This window comes from Mytilus galloprovincialis, chromosome 12, assembly GCF_965363235.1.
Source record: "Mytilus galloprovincialis chromosome 12, xbMytGall1.hap1.1, whole genome shotgun sequence".
Classification (NCBI taxonomy): Eukaryota; Metazoa; Mollusca; class Bivalvia; order Mytilida; family Mytilidae; genus Mytilus; species Mytilus galloprovincialis.
In genome coordinates, this window is record NC_134849.1 from 59,016,112 (window position 1) to 59,043,836 (window position 27,725).

At 32.9% G+C, this 27,725-nt stretch overlaps 1 protein-coding gene across 1 annotated transcript; it reads left to right on the forward strand.

Annotated features, from left to right (window-relative positions):
* Nucleotides 1-5,422: 5,422 nt before the first annotated feature.
* On the forward strand, nt 5,423-26,773 carry LOC143054397 (uncharacterized). The gene is made up of 3 exons (XM_076227411.1): nt 5,423-5,752; nt 23,447-23,590; nt 25,130-26,773. Exons 1-3 carry the CDS (start codon nt 5,554-5,556, stop codon nt 25,312-25,314), a joined length of 528 nt encoding a protein of 175 aa, XP_076083526.1. The 5' UTR covers nt 5,423-5,553; the 3' UTR covers nt 25,315-26,773.
* The last annotated feature ends 952 nt before the right edge of the window (nt 26,774-27,725 follow it).

Consider the following 27,725-nt stretch of genomic DNA (forward strand, 5'->3'; position numbering starts at 1 on the left):
TTGCGAAACGACAAATTCATGGTTGATCGATGTGTATTATCATTTTTTTTCTTGAGAAGCGGAATTACTACCGTACATATACATGAAACTTCCTGAATAACGGAGCACATATGTTTGTCCTTTTTCAAAATTATGTGCCGCGGCTTTTATTTCCATGTTCACGTATAATGACATAGATAGGTTAAAAGTAAGATTTTCGTACGGTACGCAAAACTACTTTATAAAACTCACCATATGTTGTGTCTGTAATAAGTCAATCTATTTGAACTATATGTTGTCTGTCGATGTCTATTATAATTGTTCGTCTGGTTTTTAATTCAAATGTGTGTTGTTGGTGTTGTTTATTGTGCTATCCAATATTGTTGGTCATTCCTGTTGTCCTTTTTATGTATTATGCACAATGCAGTTGTTTCAATCGGCAATCTCCGAGTGAACGGAATATCCCGAGTTATGACGATTGACGGTTGTTTGTACATGTAAGAGGACAACTATCGATCAACTGTTTTATCTATTAACATCAATTAAAAAAATTCTGTATTTAGAAAAATATATAATTTATACAGATAAGAGCGTTGTTCTTCCCGTTTGAATGTTTTACAATTGTCATTTTGTGGGCCCTCTATAGCTTACTGTTCGGTGTGAGCCAAAAAGTAAAATCACAAAAATTCTGAACTCCGAGGAAAATTCAAAACGAAAAGTCCAAATCAAATTTGGGTCTAGATTGGGTTAATAGGATGGTGCAAAATGGCCAAACAAAACTCAAAGAAACATGAAAACAGGCCAAAAAATTCTAAGAATAAAGAATAACAGGGCGCCAACATGAAAAATACAGAGAGCACCTGAGATCACCCCCAGTTCTCGGGCGTGTTCGTATTGCTCATACTTTTGTTTTCTATTGTATGTTTTGTGTCCTACTGTTTGTCTATTGGTCCTGTTTTAGTCATGGAGTTTTCTGTATATTTTCGACACATGAGTTTGAATGTCCTTCTGATATCATGTGAACATTTTTTTCTTATGGCATCCTACGGAATCTATAATCGAATTTCATTGGAGTATTTTTCCAAAGCGGGAGTTGCATATGGATTTCTTGTCGAATGAAAATGATGCACACGCAAAATAAGGAATGGAGATAATGGACGAAAGATTAAGAAAACAGATATGAAGACACCTTTTCCATATCCTCATGTATACATTTACAGATATTCATTACATTGTATGTTTCAGAAGAATCCGTTATTTTGATTGGATAACAACGCTTTCGCATCATACTTAAATTCACCTTCATATCCCAATGAAGTTTAACATTCATGATGATACATGCTATCACAAAAAAAGTGCACAGGTTACTTCAAGAAATAAATGATAAAAATCGAATTTTCATGATCATAGCAAAAAAATGTAATTATAAGTATTGAATGCTTCTTTTAGTATTTTTTTAGGGGTGTAAAAGCATTGACCGTGCGCACATTTTTAGAATGAAGCGCTTCCACGCTTAAAACAAAATTTACTTCGGTCAACGCTTTTACAATCAAATTAATTTACAAAAGAAGCATTCAATTCTTAAATAAATTAATTTACCACCCGGTTCTATTCTTATACTTCATAAAGCAACCAACAATCAATCAATCATATTTTCTATCTCTGAAACAAGTGTAAATTGGATAGATTATTAATTCAGGGGCGGATGCAGGAATTTTCGAAAGGGGGGGTGCTAACCCAGGGCACCCAGGGCAAAGGGGGGTGCAAAACATGTCCCGATACAAATGCATTGATCGGCAAAAATAAAGGGGGGGGGGTGCGCACCCCCGGAACCCCCCCCCCCTGGATCCGCCACTGTAATTTGACCAGTCAAGATCTTTGATTTGAAATTGACCTTAAAATTATCAAAATTATTTAAAAAGAACCACAGAAATGTTATTCATAAAAAATCCTATAACCATGTTTGAAGTTAACAAGTCAGTTATAGCGCCTCATTTTTATTAAATGAAACAGCGGATATAAGCTAAGAGGCAATTTAACTCTCTTTATGAATGATGCCTGGATAAAATATATACTTATAAATTGTACTGTAAAATGACTAACCCATAACTTACCATCAAAACTATATCAGATTCAAGTAAAGTAATAAGGATAACACATTTACATCTGTGCAAAAAATCTCATCTCTGGATTTTTTTTTAGATTTTCTGATTTTATGCATTAACCTGTACAAAATGTAGCTAGAAGTCTGTTCTTTCTTTTTCTTGATTACATGAAGATTATAAAATGATGTGAGATTTTCGCGAGGTGACTTCTAAAATTTGTGCATCTGAAAAATTTACCGAATCAGTTATTTCCTTGTTCCTGTTTGTTAGTTTGTTGTGAATTTAAGTAAAAAAAAAAAAAAAAAAATCATCTTTAAAATGTCGGCTAACAATACTTTCGTTTGCGGGATTGTACTTTTAGTTTTTACAAATATGGCGGTCATCTTGGCTTTTTCGTCGCCATATTGGATTATAGAAAGTGTAAATTACGGAACCGGTGAATCGAGACACGGACTTTGGTTTGAATGTGGATATAACAGAGAGTGTGTTACTAATTATAGACTTCAATACAAACCGGAAGAACAATCAAAAGGTAATGTTGCAACACTTTACTGCATGAACTACATGTACTGTAAATTAAGAAGTGCATGTACGTGCAAGTTTTTTTTTAATCAAAGCGAATAATGCGACAAGGTTGATTTTCTTATCCCAGGCATAAATGACCTTAGCCGTATTTGGCACAACTTTTGGGCCCTCAATGCCTTGCAAAGCTTGTTTGGCTTTCTAACTGTTTTGTTTTGAGTGTCACTGCATGATGAGTCATATGTAGATAACAAGCGCGTCTGACGTATCAAATTATAAGCCTGGTACATTTGATAACTAACCCCCAAGGGTGACTGGGGAATAGAAATATGGTCACTTGGTCTTCTTCCGACTGGCAGTAAAACGCTTGACGAAGTGAGGCGTCCGTTTGGCTGTGCGGGATTTATTAAGTTCGCAGTCACGTCCGGTCAGATTGGGGACGTTAAATCCGATGCCTCGCGTAAAGAGAGTGCCACCCTCTTTGCACGTTAAGGACCCTTGCAACAACTCTTTGGGGGGTCCGTAGGTGGCCTGTTGCAAGGCAAAATTCCTGTCCCTATCCAATATACCTTCATTTTCCAGTGGCAGTCCAAATTTCCCCGACCATCATCCAAGTTGGCCTCTATTATTTCAAGACCTGTCTATAGTATTTATTGTTAACTTGTTCTCGTCCTGAATATGCATGAAATATATGCCACTGGACGTTAAGCAACCAACAATCAATCAATCAATCATTCGATAACTATTGATACCGCAAAAGATAATAATTGGCATTCTGAAATCCGATACATATATCTGTATGCATATTTCCCCTATTTTAAGGATTTTATGTGAGTGTTAACTTTGCCCATGACTACTCATAAGATAAGATAGATAAGAATTTTATTAATCTAATCAAGAACCCATAAGGGCGTCATTTTACAACACAATATGATTGGAAAAAGCAAAACAAAAAAAACTAATATCATATAAATGTAGTTCGTTCTTCCACATGACTTCTCACAGAGTTTCGTTCTTCTCCATCACTACTCTGATATTTCACTCGTTGAGATTTTTCATAAATAGTAAGCAAGAAACGATTGATGCTATATATATACTTAAAATCTGCTAGAAGTATACTTAGACGATTTTAAGTTAATTATCGATGTTTAAGATATGTGCACCCTGTCGATAAGATGAAAACAATCGGAGCGGAGAAGTAGGATAAGAGCCCTCTAAAGGATTACGGAATTCTAAGAGATGTCAATCACTTCTGGATACTTATTTAGCAGATAAGATTTTCTTGAGATTTATTTTTATCGTTAACAAATAAATATTGATTCATGATTTTAAGTCAATTTGAAAAAAAACAACTTAAAAACGTTTTGTACATGAATAACAGATACTGGAAATGAAATTGTGAAGATATTTTCTAAAATCTCCCATGCAAAAGAGTTTTTACCGTTTAGTAATTCACTACTGTACATGTACAAATATAAAATACATTGAATGATGAACATAAAGCTTATATGGAAATAAAAAAAAATATAATGGTTACATCGCCATCTAGCGTTTCAAAAACAAGGATTTTTTTTTCATATATTAACTATTGAATTCCTTCTTAAGAGTTATAGTTCACCAATTCATTTAAACATTTAAAAATGATTTTTTTAAAAAGTAGACAAATTTCAGGGATTTGTATAACTGACTACTACTATATGTTATGGATTTTACTCATTACTGAATGCCGTACAGTGACCAATAGTTGATACTTTCTGTGTCATTTGGTATCTTTTGTAGAGTTTAACATAACATATCTTCTTATTTTTAAATGTACCCTTGTAGTGAATTTTGAGCGGAACGGAACTCAGGCTTAGAGTATATTAAGACATGCTATCAAATATTACAAATTATAATGAAACAAGAAAAAAATTAAGTACCGTATATTCTATTATAGATATACCTCCTATTCATAAAGACATTTTAGATCTAAGTAATATAATAATATCATACATCAAAAGATCTCTAAATTGTAACAGAACAAATCTCTGACCCCAGCTTCGACCGGAAGGTGATTTTTGGTAAATGATTAATCGATATGATAGAATTATGTGTCAGTGTGGAAAAAGACATGATATTTAAATATAATCTAAATACTAGTATTATTCCTTATTAAGTAAAACAAAAATTAATGCCAACGAGATAACTATTTATCACACTCCCGGCTTTTAAAATATAGAATCATTTTAAAGCCAGAAAACGGAACAATATGATCGATTTGTAATTAAACAGACTCTACAAGTTTGTCGTTAGTTGTCAGTGAAGTTTTTCCCTCTCCTTTTTATTAATTAAGTGTTGTCTCTATATTTAGATTTGAAGTTTTTGATTGTTTACTTCCTTTTTCAAAGATTCAATTTATTTTAAAGCATTATAACATGTATACATAATGGTCTTAAGGGTTTACAGATTAAGAAAATAATAGGCAAACATTGCAGAATAAAGATAAAGCAAATAGAATTTGTATTTAAATAAAGAAAGAAGAAAAATGGTCGGAAAAATTAAAAGAATAAAAAAATGAAGGACCCATTTATACACAAGTTTTTGTTTTGTTTTTTAACCATGTTAACATACAAGTTTTATAAACCTTACAGTTTATCGGTAGTGTTTATCTTAATTATTTTCACCATGTGTATGTGTAAGTGCTATAGCAAATATCCCAACAAATCAATTACAATGGATGAGAAATAAAATTTCCGGAAACTATTAATATAGATACACACTCATCTTGTGATGGGAAATCAAAACAATTGAAAATAATTTGTATCAGAAATCTTCAACGAGGAAATAATAAGCCAGTTTCCATGGTAACCACTTACATTTATCGTTCTGATTAGTTTACATACAAAGTATCAAAGTATAGCAGCGTCATCATCAACCCAAATTATTTTTTTCCTGCCATTTTGTAAACATGCAGAGCTGCGCTGCTGTCACGGGACTAATCCTGCTCGTGATCACTGACCTTGGGACAATTATTAGTTACGCCACGCCCTTTTGGGTGGTACATTCTACAAACAGGGACCAAGGATTGTGGGCTCTCTGTGAGGGGACGAATTGTCAATGGATATACGATGCTAGCTTTCTTACAGGGAAAGAATTCCATAAAGAAGGTATTTATTCATATGTTTATACTTTGAAATTTGTATCTATTATATGCAGTGCCAATATGATAAAATTGATTGATCTACAAAGGGGGCACGCTGTTTAAAAACACTGTATGTCATGAATACTATTTTAAAACTGTTTACAATGTAAGGAAACAAAGAAATAATTAGACTATATGATAAGTGACATCGCATATTCATATTTTATTCTGTTCGTCTGTTCGACCAACTTAAATATTGGTATATTCATCAGATTAGTCTCGATCAGAAATCCTTTAAGACAATAATTCTTTGTGTGTGTGTGGTGGAAAAGGGGATTTTTTTTTGGGGGGGGGGGATTACGGTGTAGTACGTGGCTTTGTACATTGTTGTTCACATACATATTGTCTGAAACATATAACATACAAAAGCAAATATTAAACCTTTCCTGAAAAAAAACCTTTGTTTTGGCTTTATATAATAATCTTTATTTGTCATATAAGTAACATTATACATGTGACATAAACAAAAGTAACAACAACAATAAAATAACTGAGTTGAACACACACATATCTATATATATACATGTACAAGTAAATATAAGGAAATAAATGAATTTAGACGTATATAGTATATATGTTACACATGTTACAGTGAATTTGTATAATCAGTAATTATGTAGAATCTCTTTTCAGGGATTATGTAGAATCACTAAAATCATTAGTGTTTATACAGATTCCCTGAAAATAAATTACCAGTGATTTTACATAATCACTGATAATTTTAATTAGTATTCTTCAAATTCCCTAATATGATTTAAGGGATTATCAATAATTAAAAGCTCCTGAAAGATGATGAAACAAATTAACATAGACAAATTATCATTTTTTTCTTATTATTTGAAAGTTTAAGTAAACATGCAGTTTTCATTCCTGATCTACTATGTGAATCTTAAGTGATGAGTTTTTTCCTTTATATTTACGAAAACGTATGCTCAAAAGTTAATGCAAATTGCAGAGGAAAAACAAAATATATCTCAAACCAATTCCACTAGTGGTTCGAGGAAAGGGAGATCCAAACAAAAATGGGCTCGCTTGATATTATTAATACTGATACAGTAAATACCAAAAAGGGCTCGCTTGATATTATTACTGATAAAGTCAGTATTAAAAACAAAACATCAATTATTCAATATATATTTTGCTTATCATTTTATTATATCGTGCTTATCATTTAATTATATTGTTTTTAACATTTCAATATGTGTGTGTCTTTCATATTAATACATTATTATGCCTAACGTTATTATATTAAGGTAGATGGGGTGTCGAAATTATAATCCATAGAATATTTTGATAATTTGCCAAAATGTACCTGCTTGTTTCAAAACATTAATTAAAAGAATGGGTCACCGGACTTATTTTCACACTACATGTTGTGCAAAATTGTCAGATTTAGTATAGAATATGCATGCCCTTACTGAAAAAATCAGCCTCCTGCAAACATTTGCTGCAAGTCTGCTGCGAACTTGCTGCAGACTTGCAGCGAACATAGAGTCCGTGTTTGCGGCGTGTTTGCTGCAAATACGCTGCAGGTCTGCTGCAAACAATTTACCATGCAAATGAGTATTTGCTGCAGACCTGCTGCAAACATTTATATGCAAATGAGTGTTTGCTGCAGACCTGCTGCAAACATATTTATGCAAATTAATATTTCTCCTGCCTGTTTGCTGCAGACCTGCTGCAAACATTTATATGCAAATGAGTGTTTGCCGCAGACCTGCTGTAAACATATTTATGCAAATTAATCTTTCTCCTGCGTGTTTGCTGCAGACCTGCTGCAAACATTTTTATTCAAATCAATCTGTTATACAATTAACCAATGTCATGTTGTGTACACATCATTTTATCTATATTACACAGCAAATTCTTAAAAAGTTATGTTACATCCATCCATTCATAAAATAATTCAATTACTTTATCATTTGAAAAATTGTCATAGCATAAGTTTATACCCTTTAACATGTTTAATAAGTTAAATTATTTCCAAGTACGTTCTCAAATTAATTACATGCATGAATCTAAAGTTGATAAAGATTTATTTGAAAATTTCTTTGTGCATGTATATGATTGTATACAGCTATAGTTAAACTAAAATTGTCACAAAATTCAACTAAACTAACATATATTTTGTAAGTTATAATCTCTAAGCATATGAGGGAGTACTGTATATTGCATGGTTACATATTTGAAAATGTATTTTAAACCTCATGCAGATATCTGTGGAAGGAAGGAATTTCATAAGTTAGCATTCTAAGATGAATATGTACTTACAAATAATGTCTTTAAAAAGTAATCTGTTAATTGCCAAACTATAATGCCTCCCTGAACACTAATATATATCATGACACAAACATCACCAACATTTTCAAATTTCAAATCTTTATCTTCCAGGAAGTTATCAATAGGCATGCTCAGTCGTTTTATGTAGTTTCTTGCAATGCTCTTGCAAACATATAAAACTGTCAAAGATTCCTGCAATCTAGCTGCGAACATCCCCTATATTCTTGTTTTTCCTGCAATCTTACTGCAAACATATTTGTTTCTGCAAGCTTGCCGCAAGCTTGCAGCAAAAAGCTGCAATGTTTGCAGGAGGTTTGCAGCTAGCTGCGAACATCTGCAAACATTATTCAAAGGGTTCCTGCAAGCATTTTGTTTGCAGCAGACCTGCAGCAAGTTTGCAGCAGATCTGCTGCAAACATTTCAGTTCTGTAAGGGTGGAAAACCCAATTTTCCTCATTAAAACGAAAACTACACCATAAAATTTTTAGATAAAATATTAGACATTGTTAGAAGATGGCTGCAATATTATTCTTACAGATAAGAAAAAGAAAAATGGGAGTCACCGAACTCATTTTCTTGCTACATAATAAAATGGGTAAATTTCTAACACATTCTATTGTAAAAAAAAATAACACAATCTGAATTGTCTGCCCTTGCATTTAAGTTATCTCCCCTTATTTGGCAAAGTTGGAAAAAATAAAAGTATTCACACACTGTTTTTAACTCGGTTTTCATTGTTGATTCATGTTATTTTCATATTGTAGCGGATGTATCAGTTATATATTCCTCGTACAGTCATTTAAAACTAATAGGAGAGCGGAAACCATGATTCGATGCAGGAAATATTTAAAAGGCACTCTATAGTGATGCACAAATTACTTCATTTTTTTTTATAGTAAAACTGAGTAATTCATTATTTAAAAAATCTTAAAGGAAAAAAAAGTCGGATGAGAGCAATTTGTTTTGATTTCTGTATAGACAACGCAGAGATGATAATAACAAAACCAACATATAAACAGTGGGTCGCTGTGTATCTTAAAACAAATGATCAAAATATTTAAACTTTAGTCTTTTGCTGTTTCCTGCTTTTTGGTTGTGTTGTTGTCTCTTTGACTCTTTCCCCGTTTCCATTCTAAATTTTATTCAAACTGCACCAGCTTTATATTTGTATTAGTTATATAAATAAGAATTAATCACGCACTAAATGTAACATGTGTACCTTGACTTTACCAGCGTGTTTAAGAATACCAAGTTTTTCAAAACTAATATTTTAGAGAAATGTAAATAAAATTGATTTGGTATAAAGGCTAACGTATTTAGATCAAAAATGGTTCGTTATATGGAAACAAATGAAACTTTTCTGGAAATCCAGTTTAAGTTCGGAAGTAAGCATGTCGGTCCTTTCAAACTGGTTTCTACTGGTTACCCTACTGTACCAGGTTGGGACCATCTTGTGCTTGCAGTAAGGGCAGAGTTTGTTCTCCATGTGAAAAGCCTTCTTAGGGAGCTACCATTTGATTTTTATGGGGGGCTAGGATGAAAAATTTTGTCCTGCTTTTTTTTTTAGCTGTAATCTTTGTCCTGCCTTTTTATTTTTCACTCTGTTCGGTCCTGCCTTTTTTTTTTAGTTTATCCTGACTTTTTTTTACCTAAATTGTCGTCCTGACTTTTTTTTGCAAGTGTCTCATCCTGCCTTTTTTTTTACTCAAAACTCCTGTCCTGCCTATTTTTTCAAATTTCATCCTAGCCCCCCTATAAAAATCAAATGGTAGCTCCTTTAACGTGACTTTGAGATGAAGAACAGTGACGAAAGCCCTGTTTCTTTGATTTACGTGTTTCACGTTAGTGTAGTGTTTTATGACATGCATTAATATACCATATCTTTTCAGTCTTTTTCATTTAAATCAGAAACATATTATTCAACCACGTGTTTTGGTTGTAATATCATGATTTACGTAAATAAGGTCATGAACTTTGATCTATTTTTTTTCTGCGTAGCATTGAGATCTCTCAGCTGGAACGATTCTTCTCTCACGTGTTTCTATTATCATAAAATTGAGAATGGAAATGGGAATATGTCAAAGAAACAATTAACAACCGACAAAAGAACAAAAAAACAATGGTAGGTCACCAAAGGGTCAGTGGTGATTGAGAAAATCCCGCATCCGAAGGCCTGCTTCAGCTAGCCCCTAAACAAAAATGTGTACTAGTTAAGTGACAATGGAGGCCATACTAAACTTAGAATATACATGATATATAATGCGACAAAATGAGAATTTGGAACGGAGAATATAATTTATCTTTTGTTTTGACTGTAATATTCACAACTGGACCTTGCTATTATAAAGTAGACAATAACTGCATGTAGGAAGCGATTAAACTATGTTAAATATAAAAACTGAACAGATAAAACTACTTAAAATATCGGAGATGACAAATTATTATTTAAGAGTTCAGTTTATATAAATTTTTATTTGAAGTGTTCAGTTTCACACACTTTTTTATTTGAATTATTCAGTTTTACATACTTTTTTATTTGAAGTGTTCAGTTTTACATACTATTGGAAGTGTTCAGTTTTACATACTTTCTTATTTGAAGCGTTCAGTTTTACATTCCTTTTGATTTGAAGCGTTCATTTTTACATACTGTTTAACAGTTTTATTTGAAGTGTCCAGTTTACATACATTTTTCGAGCTATTAGATAGCTCATCAGCATTTTATTTTATATACGTTTTTGAAGTGTTTATCAGTCTTTTTCTTTCGAAGTTTATAGTTGTTTTGATGGTCTTGTAGTAATATATTCTCTCCTGTTTATTTTTCTATTACCCACATTCTAATAAAGCTTAGTTTATCTAATAAAGCTTAGTTTATTGATAGTACAGTGTGAAGATCTCCCATCGGATACTGTCAGTAAACCTTCAGTATATATAACTCTACTTTGATCATTTTTATCTGATAATTACCAACCATGTATATCGAGGGTCTATATGCAGTACTTTATTTGTCACGTTAATATGTTACTTACTTACTTGATCTAAATTATAAACGTCAATAATAACACTGACAGTACCGATTTTACTACACCAGCAGAAGTAAATCCAGAGGAAAAAGGGGGGCTCCAAAAAGGGGGGTTGAACCCCCCTTTTATGACGATCAATGCATTTAAATAAGGATAGTTTTTACCCTCCTCTTCTCCGTGTTTGGAACCCTCCTTTTATGACAATATCAATGCATTAAATGTGGATACACTTCTCTTTTCCGTGTTTGGAACCCCCCTTTTATGACGATATCAATGCATTTAAATGTGAATACCCTTCTCTTCTCCGTGTTTGGAATCCCCCATTTAAAAACGACTGGATCCGCATTAGACCAGAAGAAGACCCAATAAGGGTCAAACAAATCAAAGCAACTAAATTTCAAACAAGAATCGGTTCTAAAAATAAAATCAACAATTGAATGAGTTTTCCTGCCAACTCCCAAATTAAACCCAAAATAAACTGCTTGTTTTACAATGTGTTATGACTTCCGTCCTGCAGATGAAAAACAAATAATGTTTGAAAAAAGAGTAGATGATAGACACGTGTTATATTCATTAGAGGTTATAAATCAGATGAGCAGCCGACACTCACTTGTGTTATACAGGTTATAATCTCTATTAGATTGTTATCAAACTTTCAACGGTTAAATTATTAGACACGCAATTCGTGAAGAAGCAGTTAAAATTTCTTAAATAGAGTGACCTCCCCTGACTAAAAGTTTGAATCATGAGCGTGAAAAAAAGCAAAGCTCCAGTCATACTTGAAGGCGTATTTAAGATAAAGTCCGTCGTTTGTAGTGTTCCGGGTTTCGAAACTTCTCTATTAAAAGTTTTGCCAACTAAGCCCTACTTTTCTTATTATAGACCGTTCTTAATAAGATTGTAATGAATATTCATATAAATTCGAAATCGAGGCTAAGCTAGGCAATTATTTGTAAACAATATGGCAGCATCAACAACAAACGGTACCTCATCAAAAGATCTTTCACATTTACCAGATATATCATTTGCTTTTGTGGAAGAATTTATAAGAAAACACAGCCAGAGTTCAGGAAAAGAACAAATGACAAAAGGATTCAAATATTACAGCGAGGAATACGTACATTCTGTGTCAGGTAAGGTCAATCATTATGTTTGTTTACGAGGTGCACGTGAGAAATATTGTCTCTACACAAACCATTATTTTACCAGCAAATTATAACTTTTGACCCTTATTTTTGCAGTAGAAATCATTATTCACATTCTTATTATTTTAGTCTGAAGACTGCTGATTTATTTAGATAATTAACTCCGTATCTTGATCCTGATAATCACTTATAAATCAGCTGAATAAGTGAAGGGTAGCAATCATGCATGAACCCTTTCGGATAATTAAACGGTTGTTTACATAGTTTTATATGTTAAATGTTTAGTATAAAAAGATGTATTTTTTTTACAGTGCATCCTGATGAAACTGGGTGTTTGGTCAAAGGAAAATGTTTCAGATCACAAAGAAAAAACGAGTCTCCACATGATGTCAAGGTAGGCATACATTTTATTTCACTACTTGTACGTAAACATAAAATATAAATATTAACTTTATATCCTCCTAAAAAAATATTTTGCAAATAAACATTTTCAAACAATAGTAAAGTACTTTACATATTAATCAATATATGCTGATAAATATAATAAAATTATTAACAAAATATTAAACTAATACAACTCAAATTCTTTCACAGATCATGATAAATGGAGGGCAGATTGAATATTCATTCTGTACATGTACAATTGGACAAAGTGGTTACTGTGGACATGTGTCAGCCCTTCTTTACCAACTTGCACACTACAAATCCCTGAAAATGAAGTTAATTCCAACAGATATTGCTAAAACATCTTTACCACAGACATGGCATGTTCCACGAGGCCAGAAATTACATGGTGAAAAAGCTGATAACATCGTTGTGCAGGGTTATGACCGTGAGGATCCCCAACGAGCTACAAAGGGAATAAAGTCTACCCTATATAATCCTATTCCTGGGAACGAAGCTATCAATGTAAATGACTTATTGGTCCAGGTTAAAGATATGGACATTTTGTTTGACACTGTGGTGACAGAACACAGGACAGAATTAGTTCAAACTGAATTTGGAAAATTCCCTAAAGGAAGCATTCTCAGTTATCAACAAAAAATGGCAAGTGACTACCTCCTTAACTTAATGGATAATAATTCATTTCCAGAATTACCATTGAAAAATGTCATGATTAACAATTTTGAAACTGTCCTCATGAGCGATCAGTTAAAAAAGTATGACTCCTTGAAGGTTACACTACTGGAAAGTAAAGAGATTGAGGAAGGAACACGTCTTCAATCAAATGATCCTAAATGGCACAAAATTAGACGTGATCGTATCACAGCATCACATGCAGGAGAAATAGCAAAGCGAAGAGCTGATGGGGCTAAACTTGCTGAACGTTTGCAGTCAACTAGACATGTTCAGACAGCAGCTATGAAACGTGGTATAGAATGTGAGGTTACTGCAGCACAAGCCTATAGCAAGGTGATGAATGACAATGTCAACTTATATCCATGTGGTGTGATTGTAAATCCCTGGTGTCACTGGCTTGCAGCTACCCCAGACAGAAAAGTATATGCACCTGATAGAAATCAACCACATGGTTTGCTGGAAATAAAATGTCCAAACACTGACCAATTATCAAGCGTCAAACATGTCAAATGTCTTCATTTAATAGACGGGGAGCTAAAATTGAAAAAAAATGATAACTATCATTATCAAATACAGATGCAAATGGCCGTTACAGGATTAGACTGGTGTGACTTTTTTGTTTGGCTTGAAAATGATTCACATTTGGAAACAGTTTATTTTGATAGTGAATTTTGGGAAGCTACAAAAGACAAACTTGATTTGTTTTTCAACACTTATTTCTTGAACTAAATTATGTCACTGTATGCATGTATAAATGAAACACAATGCCAATTTTTAATTAGTGATGATTTAGTTTTTTTGTTTAATTAATGGTCTTCTGAACAGAGTCAAAAGATTAGCAACAGTCCATAACTGATTCACAGATCCAGCTAATGAAAGTGGGACTGTATACTGTAAAAGTCTATATTCTTTAGCCCGCTTTATATGCCGCTCAACATGTATTCTTAATGATGCAATTTTTTGATTGTCCTCAATTTGTGACGGTGTAAACTGTCCATCACTGCAAAGAAAGTGTGGCGTAGCTATTGATACACCTGTATCTTTAAGTAATTTATTTAAAATAAACCCTTTATCCGCCATTATTTGGTCTCCTGGTTCTAATAGGTCAATAAGTCCACTATGTCAGACATACATCCAGAATATAATGCAGAAATAAATGTGATAGCACCATGTGGCGATATTCCGACCAGTCCTTTCCAGGTGTTGTGACTTTTGTATGATGAAAAGGTTTTTGACGCCAAGGCTAAAGAAGAAGGTCTTTCTGTGAAAATTTCCGTACAGTCTATTATCACACGAGTATTAGGGTACAGAAGTTTAAAGTCCTGTGGCATATGCTCCATAATTTTACTCCTACTAGGCCAGATATTAATGCCACCCAATATGAAATATTGTAATGCCGTCAACCCCCCTTTTTGAATATGCTGTGTTATTAAGTACAAATAATAATACGGAGTTGTCTGTGAGATGATATGCTTTGCATATGAGTGTATTCGATACGCTGATTACACTAAAATTGATTTAATTCTATTGTGTTTCAAGTAATTGTTGTGGTTTGGAATTGAATGTTATGAAACACCAAACTTGAAATCTCGGAGAATTTAGGAGGAAATTAGGAGACGAATTAGGGAGACATTAGGAGGAAATTAAGGAGACAATTAGGGAGACATTAGGAGGAAAATAGGAGACTTTAGGAGGAAATTAAGGAGACAATTAGGGAGACATTAGGAGGAAATTAGGAGACTTTAGGAGGAAATTAAGGAGACAATTAGGGAGACATTAGGAGGAAATTAAGGAGACGAATTTGGGAGAAGCTGGGAGTAAATCTCGGTGATTCAGTTTGGGTGGTAATAGTTGGTGACAATATATGTAGAGGGTAAATTATACCTATAGTTTTAATTAGTCAAAGAAATATATGTCTTGGTGACGATAATAACCACTAGTATTTATATACAGATGGTTATTTTAAACAGATGTTGTTGAATTAAGGCTACATAATTTTATAGGTGTTCTTTTATTGAGACCCTTTGTACGCCTGAATGAGCTATATGCTAATGATAGTTTTTAAACTAGTCGACTGAATCTACAGAGTGGTTATACTCTGGATTGTTATATATATGTGTGTATATATATATATTTAATTAGTTAGACCAACCATACCAGGAACCCAACCAAACCAGAAACAGCTAGAGCCTTCACAGCCATTCTCTCTGACATTTTAAGATTGTTAAATAAATGATCACAAGTTTTATATGTTTTGTCTTTTATTTATAAATAATAATTATATTGATAGACCTCTAGAGTCTACTAGGTTAACGAAGCTGTAAAGTGTGTTGGTTCGACGGTATTCCAATTAGACGTCGGGCCATACATCTTATAGTAATATAAACCATACCAGTTAAAGAAATCCCTTTTATTTGTAACCTGTTATCTCTGGTGTCCGACTCTAACACCAGGGAGGCAGCGTTATATTTGGTGGCAGCGGTGGGATACATTTATAGAGTCTGTTATTGTTTGTACAATTACATAATTTAATTATAAAACCAAAAATTATAATAAGAATGGATGATTCAAACGTTGTTACGTTTGGCCCACATCTCAATGAGATTGTTGATGAAGCAGATGCAACTATGCATGAGAGTTTATTAGAGACACAAAGTTGTGAAATTTTTAAAAGAACGGAGAGAATGATGGCAGAGGCACGGGCAGAAATGAAACTTCGGATGGACAAATGTTTTTCCGATTTTTCAAATGATATGAACCAGATGTTTGCAAAATTTGAAGGGCAAGCTATGAAAAGTATGTCAACCCCAATTTTAGGACGGGGAATTGAAAGTACAGCAAATAGTCTGGAACGCATAGTCAGGCACGGTAAGACTGATAAAAATAACAGTCATATTTCAGATATCAGACAGTCAAAACCTGATATCTCATGCAAAATAAAACCACAAATCTATGACGGTTCAGATGATTTGGAGGAGTATTTGACACAATTTGATTTATTGGCAGAAATAAATGATTGGGACCCTAAGACTAAGGCCTTACTTTTGGCTAGTAGTTTATCTGGAAGTGCTCGGGCTATATTAAATGAAATCACTGATCGGGAACGGCACGATTTTGAGTGTTTGGTTAATGCTCTGAAAAATCGGTTCGGTTCGATGAATAGGTCAGAAATTTTTAGGGCTGAGTTGCAAACAAGGGTAAGAATGAAAAATGAAACACTGCCAGAACTGGCACAAGCTATAAAGAAACTTACACGTAGGGCTTACCCGGATACTACTGCTCTTGTTATGGACACATTGTCCCTCGATTATTTTATCGATGCAATTCCTGAGACTGATATACGCCTCCGATTGAGAGAGGTTGGGCCAACTTCAATCAATGAAGCAGAGAATATTGCTGTTAGACTTGAAGCTTTACGTATAGCTGATATACAGAAAGGTCGGAATGTTCGTACAGTCGAGACTGAAACACTGTAGACCATTGTCCATAAAACAAAACAAAAATCATAAAGATAATCAATGTATTAGATTTTTGTCAAACTCTTCAGAATTAATAAATAAAAGCAAATTTAGAAATAAAGTTAAATACTCATGTATTTTAAACATGATCCTTTTTTTATTGGACGGACATAAAAGATGTCGCTATTTGTGGAATAGGTTTTATGTATAAATATTATGTTGATATCCTTTCACTAAGGATGGCTTACTAGTTATAAAGAGGAGGTTATACCTTGTTTTAAAATGAGAGATGATGTCTCATGTAAAATTTCCGAAGCGGAAATTGTAGAAGTTAATGCTACAGAGATAAACTATTACTCACGGCACAGTCTATGGTCGCGCTAAATAAAATTTTGGGTGAAAATACTGCACTATATTGGTAATTTTAGTTTCAGAAATTTTAATATTAAAACATAGAAAGTCATTTGACAGTTTGGTTAAAACTCCGGTTATGTGGTGCTATGCGATTGTTCAACACACAGATAGGATGATTTTTAAATGATTGCAATCTTAGTGAGAGGCCCTATGAAAAGAATGGTTATCTATATTCTTAATTAAGAAAATTAAAATAAAATATGTTGCTAGAAAGACTTGTCTCAGTTAAGTACTGAAATGTAGATGTTTTGGCCTGGCCAGTCAAAATATGAAACCTGAAGGTATGTTTCTTGAGAGAGTTGATCAGAAAAGATAGAGTACATGTTGGTCCGTAAATAACGAGAGGTACACAACGAAGCACCTTCCTAAGAAGGCTGCGTGCACCTAAAATATTTCACAGATCGTATAGTACTGGAGGTGGTGTTTGATTGCTCAAAAGAGATAGACACACGAGTGACCTTATTACTGGTCAGTGTCTATAGAGCAAGGCTTGGCAAGAACGGGTCTGCAAGAGAAACGTTGTACAATGTTTGCAAGCCCGGTTCAAAGTTTTAAGAGAGCAACAAGTATATTTAACACCAAAAAGGGTTAAAAACAAAAATCATTAACAGACAGGAACGACATTAGTGCTCAAAAGAGATAAACTCACGAGTGACCTAATCACTGGTCAATGTTTATGGAGCTTTGAATGATAAAATGGTTTTGTTGGAAAAGCATTTCATTATGCTTACAAACCAGAATATGAGAACCTCAAACCAGAGTGAAACGAAGTAAACAAAAACAGCCCGATAGTAAAATACATGTATTATTGGTCAAGAATAAGCTCCTTTATGTGTTTTAGTTACAGAAAATTATATCTATATTTAGTTGAGTTGTATTTATATGCTCTGTTTATCTGATATAGTAAAATATCAGCCAAATTGGAATAAGATTTTTGCTTTGAAAAATCAAAGTCATAAAGTACTGTAAATATACTGACTATGTGCCTGATAAATGTTATTTAAATGTTTGTTGAATATTATCAAATATTACCCAATTTTAGTTCCTATTGCTGGGAACCAAATCAAGTCAACCTATTTGGGGACCAAATTCTGAAGGATGGGGGCAATGTAATGCCGTCAACCCCCCTTTTTGAATATGCTGTGTTATTAAGTACAAATAATAATACGGAGTTGTCTGTGAGATGATATGCTTTGCATATGAGTGTATTCGATACGCTGATTACACTAAAATTGATTTAATTCTATTGTGTTTCAAGTAATTGTTGTGGTTTGGAATTGAATGTTATGAAACACCAAACTTGAAATCTCGGAGAATTTAGGAGGAAATTAGGAGACGAATTAGGGAGACATTAGGAGGAAATTAAGGAGACAATTAGGGAGACATTAGGAGGAAAATAGGAGACTTTAGGAGGAAATTAAGGAGACAATTAGGGAGACATTAGGAGGAAATTAGGAGACTTTAGGAGGAAATTAAGGAGACAATTAGGGAGACATTAGGAGGAAATTAAGGAGACGAATTTGGGAGAAGCTGGGAGTAAATCTCGGTGATTCAGTTTGGGTGGTAATAGTTGGTGACAATATATGTAGAGGGTAAATTATACCTATAGTTTTAATTAGTCAAAGAAATATATGTCTTGGTGACGATAATAACCACTAGTATTTATATACAGATGGTTATTTTAAACAGATGTTGTTGAATTAAGGCTACATAATTTTATAGGTGTTCTTTTATTGAGACCCTTTGTACGCCTGAATGAGCTATATGCTAATGATAGTTTTTAAACTAGTCGACTGAATCTACAGAGTGGTTATACTCTGGATTGTTATATATATGTGTGTATATATATATATTTAATTAGTTAGACCAACCATACCAGGAACCCAACCAAACCAGAAACAGCTAGAGCCTTCACAGCCATTCTCTCTGACATTTTAAGATTGTTAAATAAATGATCACAAGTTTTATATGTTTTGTCTTTTATTTATAAATAATAATTATATTGATAGACCTCTAGAGTCTACTAGGTTAACGAAGCTGTAAAGTGTGTTGGTTCGACGGTATTCCAATTAGACGTCGGGCCATACATCTTATAGTAATATAAACCATACCAGTTAAAGAAATCCCTTTTATTTGTAACCTGTTATCTCTGGTGTCCGACTCTAACACCAGGGAGGCAGCGTTATAATATAAATAATTTGTCCAAGTTATTATTTTTCTGCTTACTGTTGATGCATGAATGTTAAATCTAACTGACAAGTCCTCAGTCAGAAAACCACACCTTAACCTACATAAAAACATAAATAGTTCATCAATAGGATCCATTGACTTTGGACGTCCTCTATTGCTGGGTTCATCAGAAGACTTATAATACACAGTTTTCATTCTTGTTGCAGTAGGCTTGATTACAGAATAGAAAATTAAAAATAAATCAAAAGTTGGAAATCCAGTATAAAACTCTATCATTTCATGGTCAAAAGAAAATCTTGTTACTCCGAACCGTTCCATTTGTAATTTCTGGTTTAAACTTGCCAGCTCATATGTCTTGTCTTTAAGTTCAGAGTCCTTTTGCTGTACCACATGTTCCAGTTTCTCAATTTTCTCGAGACAGCCAGCATGAATATTAGAATCACAACTCCTGTCAATATAAAATAAATGTATTAAGTAATGGTATAATCTCCTTAACATTAAAGGGGGGAGAAGTAGTTTTAAAGCACATTATGTTTCCTTTTGATTTTATAAAATATTTTTATATTTTCTTCTTAATTATTTTGAAAATAATTATATACATAAAAAAACATGCAAGTTCAATTTAAACTTTGGTATATACATTTAATATTTTTTTTATTTTGAATTTATACATTCTGATAACTAAACTTACATGTCATTTTCATGCTCAACACTTTGTGAATTGTGAACTTCACAGACACTCTCCTCTACAACCATTTCATTTTCATCTTCACGATCGTCAACTTTCATCTTTTTGAAAAGGGACTGTCTTGATGTGGGGGCCTTTCTGCTGCTTTCATTTAATTTCCAATCAAAGAGAGATGGAACAGCTTCTGGTTTAAGACATTTTCTGTTAGGAGTCCAGCGGTAATCTTCCTTTTTGAAATGTTTGGAACAAACCACTGTATTTCCTCCAATCTGAAAACAAACCCAAATGAATAGGTTTCATTCTTGTATAACATATTGTTCTTAACTTATCATGTTTATAATGTAGACCAGTAACATATTTATAAAAAAATAAGAAGTTTATTTTTTTTAATTATTAATAAAAGTATTTGCAATTTACAAATGTGTTTATAAGTAAATTACAATTTTAAAAGAATGTTGTCGTTGAGAATGAAATTGTTGGTGTTGTTTACGAATTCATACATCACATTATTTTCATTCCCTATGACCATGATGAAAGACGGTTTGAAGTTCAAAATGCATATTATATTTATAACAGTCTCGCTCATACATACAGTGATAAAAACAACATGGGATAAATTAATTACACATATCTACAGATATGATGAAGGAAAAATCGCTATCAACATGTGATAACAGTTTGACATGGAACACTTAAACAGATGTTTTACGGCTAAAATAAAAGTATTGTTAAAGAAAAATATTGTTGAACATAATCTTTTAGTCTGTCTAAAACTAATTATTGAAAATTGGGACAGGTATTACATATAAAAGAACATTATCGGCTTCTATGAAAAGTGTAAACAAATGCACGTGTTTCTAGTATTTACCTTGAAAAATTCACCTTCATCTCTACGGATTGCAACAATCCACTGTTTTCTTGTTAGCATTTTCTTTTCTGATGGTATGTGATGAAAACTCAGCTCTTTATTAGTTCTGGCATTGCCATTACAAAATGGCACACAACAGTATTCATCTCTTTGTTTACTTGTTGATGATGCTGGAGAAGCCATTATTGATAATACCGGTGCCTAGCTTAGCCTCATTTTCGATAATTGACCTCTGGGTCAATGCATACATGAATAACTTTTAAGAACCGTCTATACTTTAATAATTTAATTTTGGATGCAACGCGTCTTCTGATTGGCTGACGTTATTTTGTTATGAGCCCATAGACATAATTTAGTCATGTGACCGTGACGTCATCAACGTTTTTTCATTGTTTTCTACGGTTCAAAATGAAATTTAAAATTAAATCATAAGAAATGACTGTAATATTTTTTCTGTCTATTCGAAATAACATAAAAAATGTGGTGCACACTGTTAAATAACCCGCTACGCGCGTTATTCAGTGTGCACCAAATTTTTTATGTTATTTCTTCATAGACAGAAAAAATATTACAGTCATTCCTTAATCATATTGAAAGCCATATCTGAAAATCTTAACAAATCCTCGTTATTTTCTGGTTGTTTTTAAACGTAAAACGCTGCTTAGTTAAGGTAGCACAATACAAAGATTTTTCATCCCCAATCAGACATCTTTAAACTGATGTTATTCCACTCATCCTTCTTTTATAAATGAGGTACCAAAAGAAAGAAGAATGAATAATCTTTCAAATTGTGATAATTTCATTATGACATAATTATTACATAATTAATTGTTATGTAATTAGTTGCTATATTGTGATGTCCATACTTGATAGAATTTAGCTTCTTTGTTATTCATAGCATCCCTAAATATTTTATAGATTCTTGCACAACACAGTTTGACCACCAAAACTGTGTCTCAGATTTTTCCTATTGTATTTCATTCTCTCATAAATCTTCAATGAAGTTTGCAACATCAATTCATAAGAGATCACTAAATTCATTTGGGTATAAAATTTCTTCTATTGATGTTTTTGGAAATCTGAGACACAGTTTTTGGAGATCAAGCTGTGTTGTACAACAAATCTATAAAATATTTTGGGATGCTATGAAAAATAAAGACGCTAAATTCATTCAAGTGTGGACATCACAATATAGCAAGTAATTACATAACAATTGATTATGAAATAATTATGTCATAATGAAATTAGCACAATTTGAAAGATTAATCTTTCTTCTTTCTTTTGGTACCTCATTTATAAAATATAAAGAAGGATGAAATGAATTACATCAGTTTAAAGTTATCTGATTGGGAGTGAAAAAATCTTTGTATTGTGCTACCTTAAATGTCAAATTTATGAACAATCTATGGAGAATCGTTTCCCGCCAAATTTGCAATACCATCTACTTCAAATCAGTTGTCTCTTAAATAAGGCCCTCTATTATACCTTTATGTTCAGATAGTGGTATGAAGGTATAGATGTTCTTTTTATTGCAGATACATTTGTATATGTGCCTTTAGTGTCAAACATTAGACCCGAAATTCGAAACGCATGGCAAAACGAAAAACGAAGAAAAAGACGATCACATGCTACTAAACACTATACACAATTATAAAGAGTTAGCAACACACACCCACAAAAACATAACAAAAAACAACAATATTAACCGTGGATGATATCAGGGATCACTATCAGATTGAGAAAACAAATTTTGTTCCACTTGTGTCACCTCAAAACTACCTAAAACTTTATATATGACACCGGATGTTCGGTTAATAATTAAAAAAAAAAAATGGTGAACATGTTTTATAGAGCACTTATTTTTGTATTTGGGAGCTACCATTTTGTTTATAGGGGGAGGAAGAGAGGGGCGTTGGGTTATGCAAAACTCCGGTCCTGCTGTCCTCCTGTTTGTTTCAAATATCCTCCTATTGCTCCAACCAACCCCCCTACAAATCTTATTTTAGCTCCCTTAGTGTTTCTTCCATCCAGTCCTGTTAGGTTAGAAAAGGATTTCCTTTATATGAATTTATTGTGAATCTGCTCTTATTCTGATCATGCATGAAATATTTGCCACATGATTTCAGCCAAGCAACAAACAATCAGTCGTATTTTTCACATTTACATTCTGTGTGAGGAGATATCATTTGATTTGTAGGGGGAAAAAGGGGGGGGGGGTAGGCTTTAATTTGGAAAAACCGAGGACAGAAGCTAGTTAAGTTTGGGGTAAAAATAATGCTGGATGAGCAACTATGAAAAAAATTAGCAGGATTACAATTCATGTAAAATAAGCCAGGATTAACTTATTAAAAAAATGCAGCATCGGATAGAAGAAAAAAAAGCAGGACAGATATTACAACTAAAAAATGCAGTAGATATTTTTTGTCCTAACAAACAAATCAAATGGTGGCTCCCTAAGTTAAAACAGCTACTTCTACAAAACGCTTTCAGTAATTTCTTGTTACTTTACTTTGCAGGTTGGTTTATAGCTGTACAAGGTCTGATGTCAGTGGGATTAGCACTATGCTTGCTATCACTGTTAATCGCCACAATCTCACTATGTTGCCAAAAACAGAGTTGTTCCCCTTCTGGCACAATAGCTGGACTACTGTTGACAACATGTAAGTCTACTCTAGTATTGGGATTATTAGATATAAAACCTTAAATTGTTCCCTAATTTTTTTCTCGGTGAACTTATAATATATGAAGCTGTGGTATGTTTACCAATAAGAAAACTATCCACTAGAGACCAAATGAAAAAGAAATAAACAAGTAAACAACAGGTGTGAATTGAACCCTGTAGTATACTACCCGTACTTATCCAGCTTTAAACAACTGAATTATGTTATAACAGCAAATGGATACTGTAAAATTATTAATAATATTGCAATAATCAGAAATCCCATTCTGACATCTGATATCGTTAACGTTTTATACTAAAATATTATACTTTATTGTGTGTCATCTCACTAACGACAAGTTAACCTGTCCTAAAAAAAAAAGAACCGCCTAAACATGTGGTCTCGTGATATATATAGCCCTGTTCGCGCTGAGTGCTGGATGTGGAGGGTTCGAGCTCCAACTGTGTCAAACTGAAGAATTTAAATTGGTATAAAAGAGTAAGAGCATAGACTGGTCGGCTCAGAGTAAGCATAATGTGTCTAGATAAGGTGACATGTGTGCGGCCGGTCTTTTACACCATGAATAACCACGATGAAAATCCAACTCAGCATGTCGATCTAGTACAAAGCAGGGTTAATCTTTATTTTATTGCAAAGTTACACCACAATTATACAAAATACAAGGTAACACAATACAATATATAAAATAATAGAACATATTTTAAGAGTTTACTTATAATTTTATGTTAAAAACACCATCATAAGCTTGTCTGACATGGGTCCGCCTCCCTCAGTTATAAAGACTGGTAAATGAAGACTCCAATATGACAAACAAGTTCCGGGGTGGGGTTTAGAATGTGTTTTGATTTATTAAATGCATCAAGATGTTAAAATAATGGTACATAGTCTTTTAGATGAGCAAAAAGATTAGAACGCAATGATATGTTAATGTTACAATACAAAAAGAAATGACATTTGTCATCTAGGACTATTCATATTACATTAACATGCATATTCGCGTCTTGAATTTACATAATAATTTGCCGGTGAACGTTAAGCAGCCATCCATTTGTCTTCATCAACTTCTAAAGATAGTGGTTGTCCGATTCGAAATTTACTTTTTTTTTGTCCTATTACCGATTGTGACAATACTACTGTGGATTTGCATAGCGAGTGATGTATCTTTAGGAATATTCACGCAATATCACCCGACTCGCCCCTTTCGGAGGGCATACGATTCCGTATTTTTTTTATCTCTTATTTTATCTATATTTGCATATTTTTGACAGTGATAATCAATTCATTTAGTGTACCGAAGCATTTTTTTTCTAGATTTATCTCATCAAGGGCGCCCAAACCCAAACGTACGAAAGCCAAAAATGTATAAGTATACTTAAAATATTTTATATATGAGGAGTTATTTGCCAAAAAGGGAAAAAAAAAAAAATAAATAAAATATATGTGAAATTTCAATGATATTTTTTAAGCGTTGTTTTTGAGTATTATATTAGACTTAACTATATATATTTCTCATTCCAGTTTTAGCCATGTGTGTTGCAGTAATCTTGTTTGGAATAAAAGCTTCACAAGAGTTAAAAGTGACTGTTGGTTTTGATAGTAAAACTGATGATTGTTTTGGTTGGTCATTCTGGCTTGCAGCGGCATCAGCAGCATTGTCTTTAGCTACTTCCGGTGTATATGGATGTGCGTCACGGATGGATTGAAAACGAGACTAATCTCCTGCCCATTCCATAAGAAATATGGACCAGACTCAGAAAAAAGTTACTCATTCATTTTGTATTATTCATTTTTATTTTAAATGCATTTATTCAGTTTTTTTAATATTGAAGTATATATATTTAGAATCAAGTTATAAATAACATTTCGTAACAAAAACCTGGTATAAAATAGTCCATTTGCCAATTACCGATTTGATTCTGTTATTACACACTTTTTAAACAAATTACTTCCTTTTGTGAATCTTATAGACTGGTTCTATACCGGACAATATTGCATGGCTTTTGCCAATGCAAAGTATGATGAATTCATTTATTGAAAAATAATCTGATGTCGTAAGTATTTTGATTAACGACAAATTAATGTAATTAAAAGATTTCAAACCTTAAAGATTACTCACATTACACACAAGTAAATTTGCTAATTCTGCTGCTAGCTCTCCATTGTTAATAAAAATTAATGTCCCTCATAAGGTAGGCAACTAAAAAAAAAGGTCTCTAATTACAGGGTCAATTGCGGGAATTGGCAAATGGACTTTTAAGACTTCATGTATTACTTATACATGTAGGTAGTATGATTCAACTTTAATTTGAACAAGGTTTGTGCTCTCCCTTCTAATTTATGAGGGTTTTGATGGGGGCGATTAGAATAGAAAACAATTGAGAAATATTTTTAATAAATTAACAAAAGATGAAGAATAGAAAAAAAAAGAGAAAAATGAAAAAAAATGAGAATTCAAAAATTAACCAACCCGAAGAACAAGAAAATGCAACAACAAAAATAATTTAAAAAGTAAGTTAAAAAACCAGACTTTGTGATCGACTTATACCGAGTACCAGTTGTACGGTACGAGTATATCAAAATGTCCTCTGGAAATGGTTACATATGTTTGCGTATTCAATGATCTATCATAAATTAACATCTCGCTATCGGAGTTTCTAGTTAATATGCTGTGTGTACATTATTTCCGACATATACAATTTGTGTACATAAAACTCTGTTTGTTTTTATTTGAAAAGTAGAGATTTACCTACATTTGTTTTGTAGTATGAATTGAGTAAACTTTCTTTCAACATTTTACATGTATTTGTGTAAATATAAATGAAGACCAAATGGGCCAAAAACATGTCTGATATATTTATTATTACCTTGTACATATATAATACATGTCGATGGCATTGCCCATACAGATTTTTCACAGCATTTTTGGAATTTTTCGTTTCAATTCTCTTTTACTTGGTAATTGATAAATCCAATTCTGAGTCGAACTCAAGGGCCATTGATGAATCTTATTTAGACGAAATAGTCGTCTGACATTTTTAATGTATAAACTTTGTGTTCATGACAATCAAGAAGATTGTGTACCTCTTTTACGATATAATGTATATAGAATTTCTCGCATATTATTTGTAACCCTGTATTTTTATATTAAAATGACTGATTGTATGCCAGATTTTTTTTATATTTTCACAAGAGACAATCCAAGCAATACACTTTAATTATATATTTATAAATCTGAGATAACGTCAAAGATTAACTCTCACAAACTTACTAATTTCGACAGCGAATAATAAAATTGAGAATGGAAATGGGACAGAAAGAGCAGAAAACAGCCGAAGACCACCAATGGATCTCAAACACAACTAATAAACCCCGCAACCGGAGTCGGGGTCTCAGCTGGCTCCTTAACAAAACGTTTACTACACGGTGTTTGCTCATAGTTAAAGGTCATATCATTACCTAATGTGGATACATTTATTTTCGTGGGCACCAATCTTCGAGGATTACAGAAAAATATATGTTCTTGGATATTTAAATTCGTGGTTTTCCTTGTTCAGATTTGGCTAAACTTTATGTCCTTTTTTGTTTTGAGCAGCTCTTCCCACGTTTTGGTCTCGAGCATCACTGAAGAGATATCAATTGCCAAAATACGCATCAGGTGCATACACATTGGTACCGTTCATGTTATAAATTACACTGGGTCCATACATTTGTACCTCTGATGTTGGACTGTTAGTCCTCGAGGGTGTCACCAGTTCAGTAGCCAGTACATCAGTAATGCCTCAAAAATATAAATATTGTTAGATTAAAATCCTTGTTATGCAATTTTTGAATTCATTTTAGATTAAGGAATAATTAAAAAAAAAAAAATAATATGAAAAGCTCTGATTCCTTGTTCGGCTTTGGCTGTATGTTTGGTACTTTTCAATATGGTCAGCTCTTCTAACGTTTTTATTTTGTTTTGGATCATTTTCATATATTTAGGCCTCGAATATCACTGAAGAGACATTAAATGTCGAAATGCGCCTGTGTATAAAAATTGATACCGTTGATGTTACGAAATAATGAACATTCACAGTGATATTTCATCTTCTTATTCATATATTAGAAAAATCTC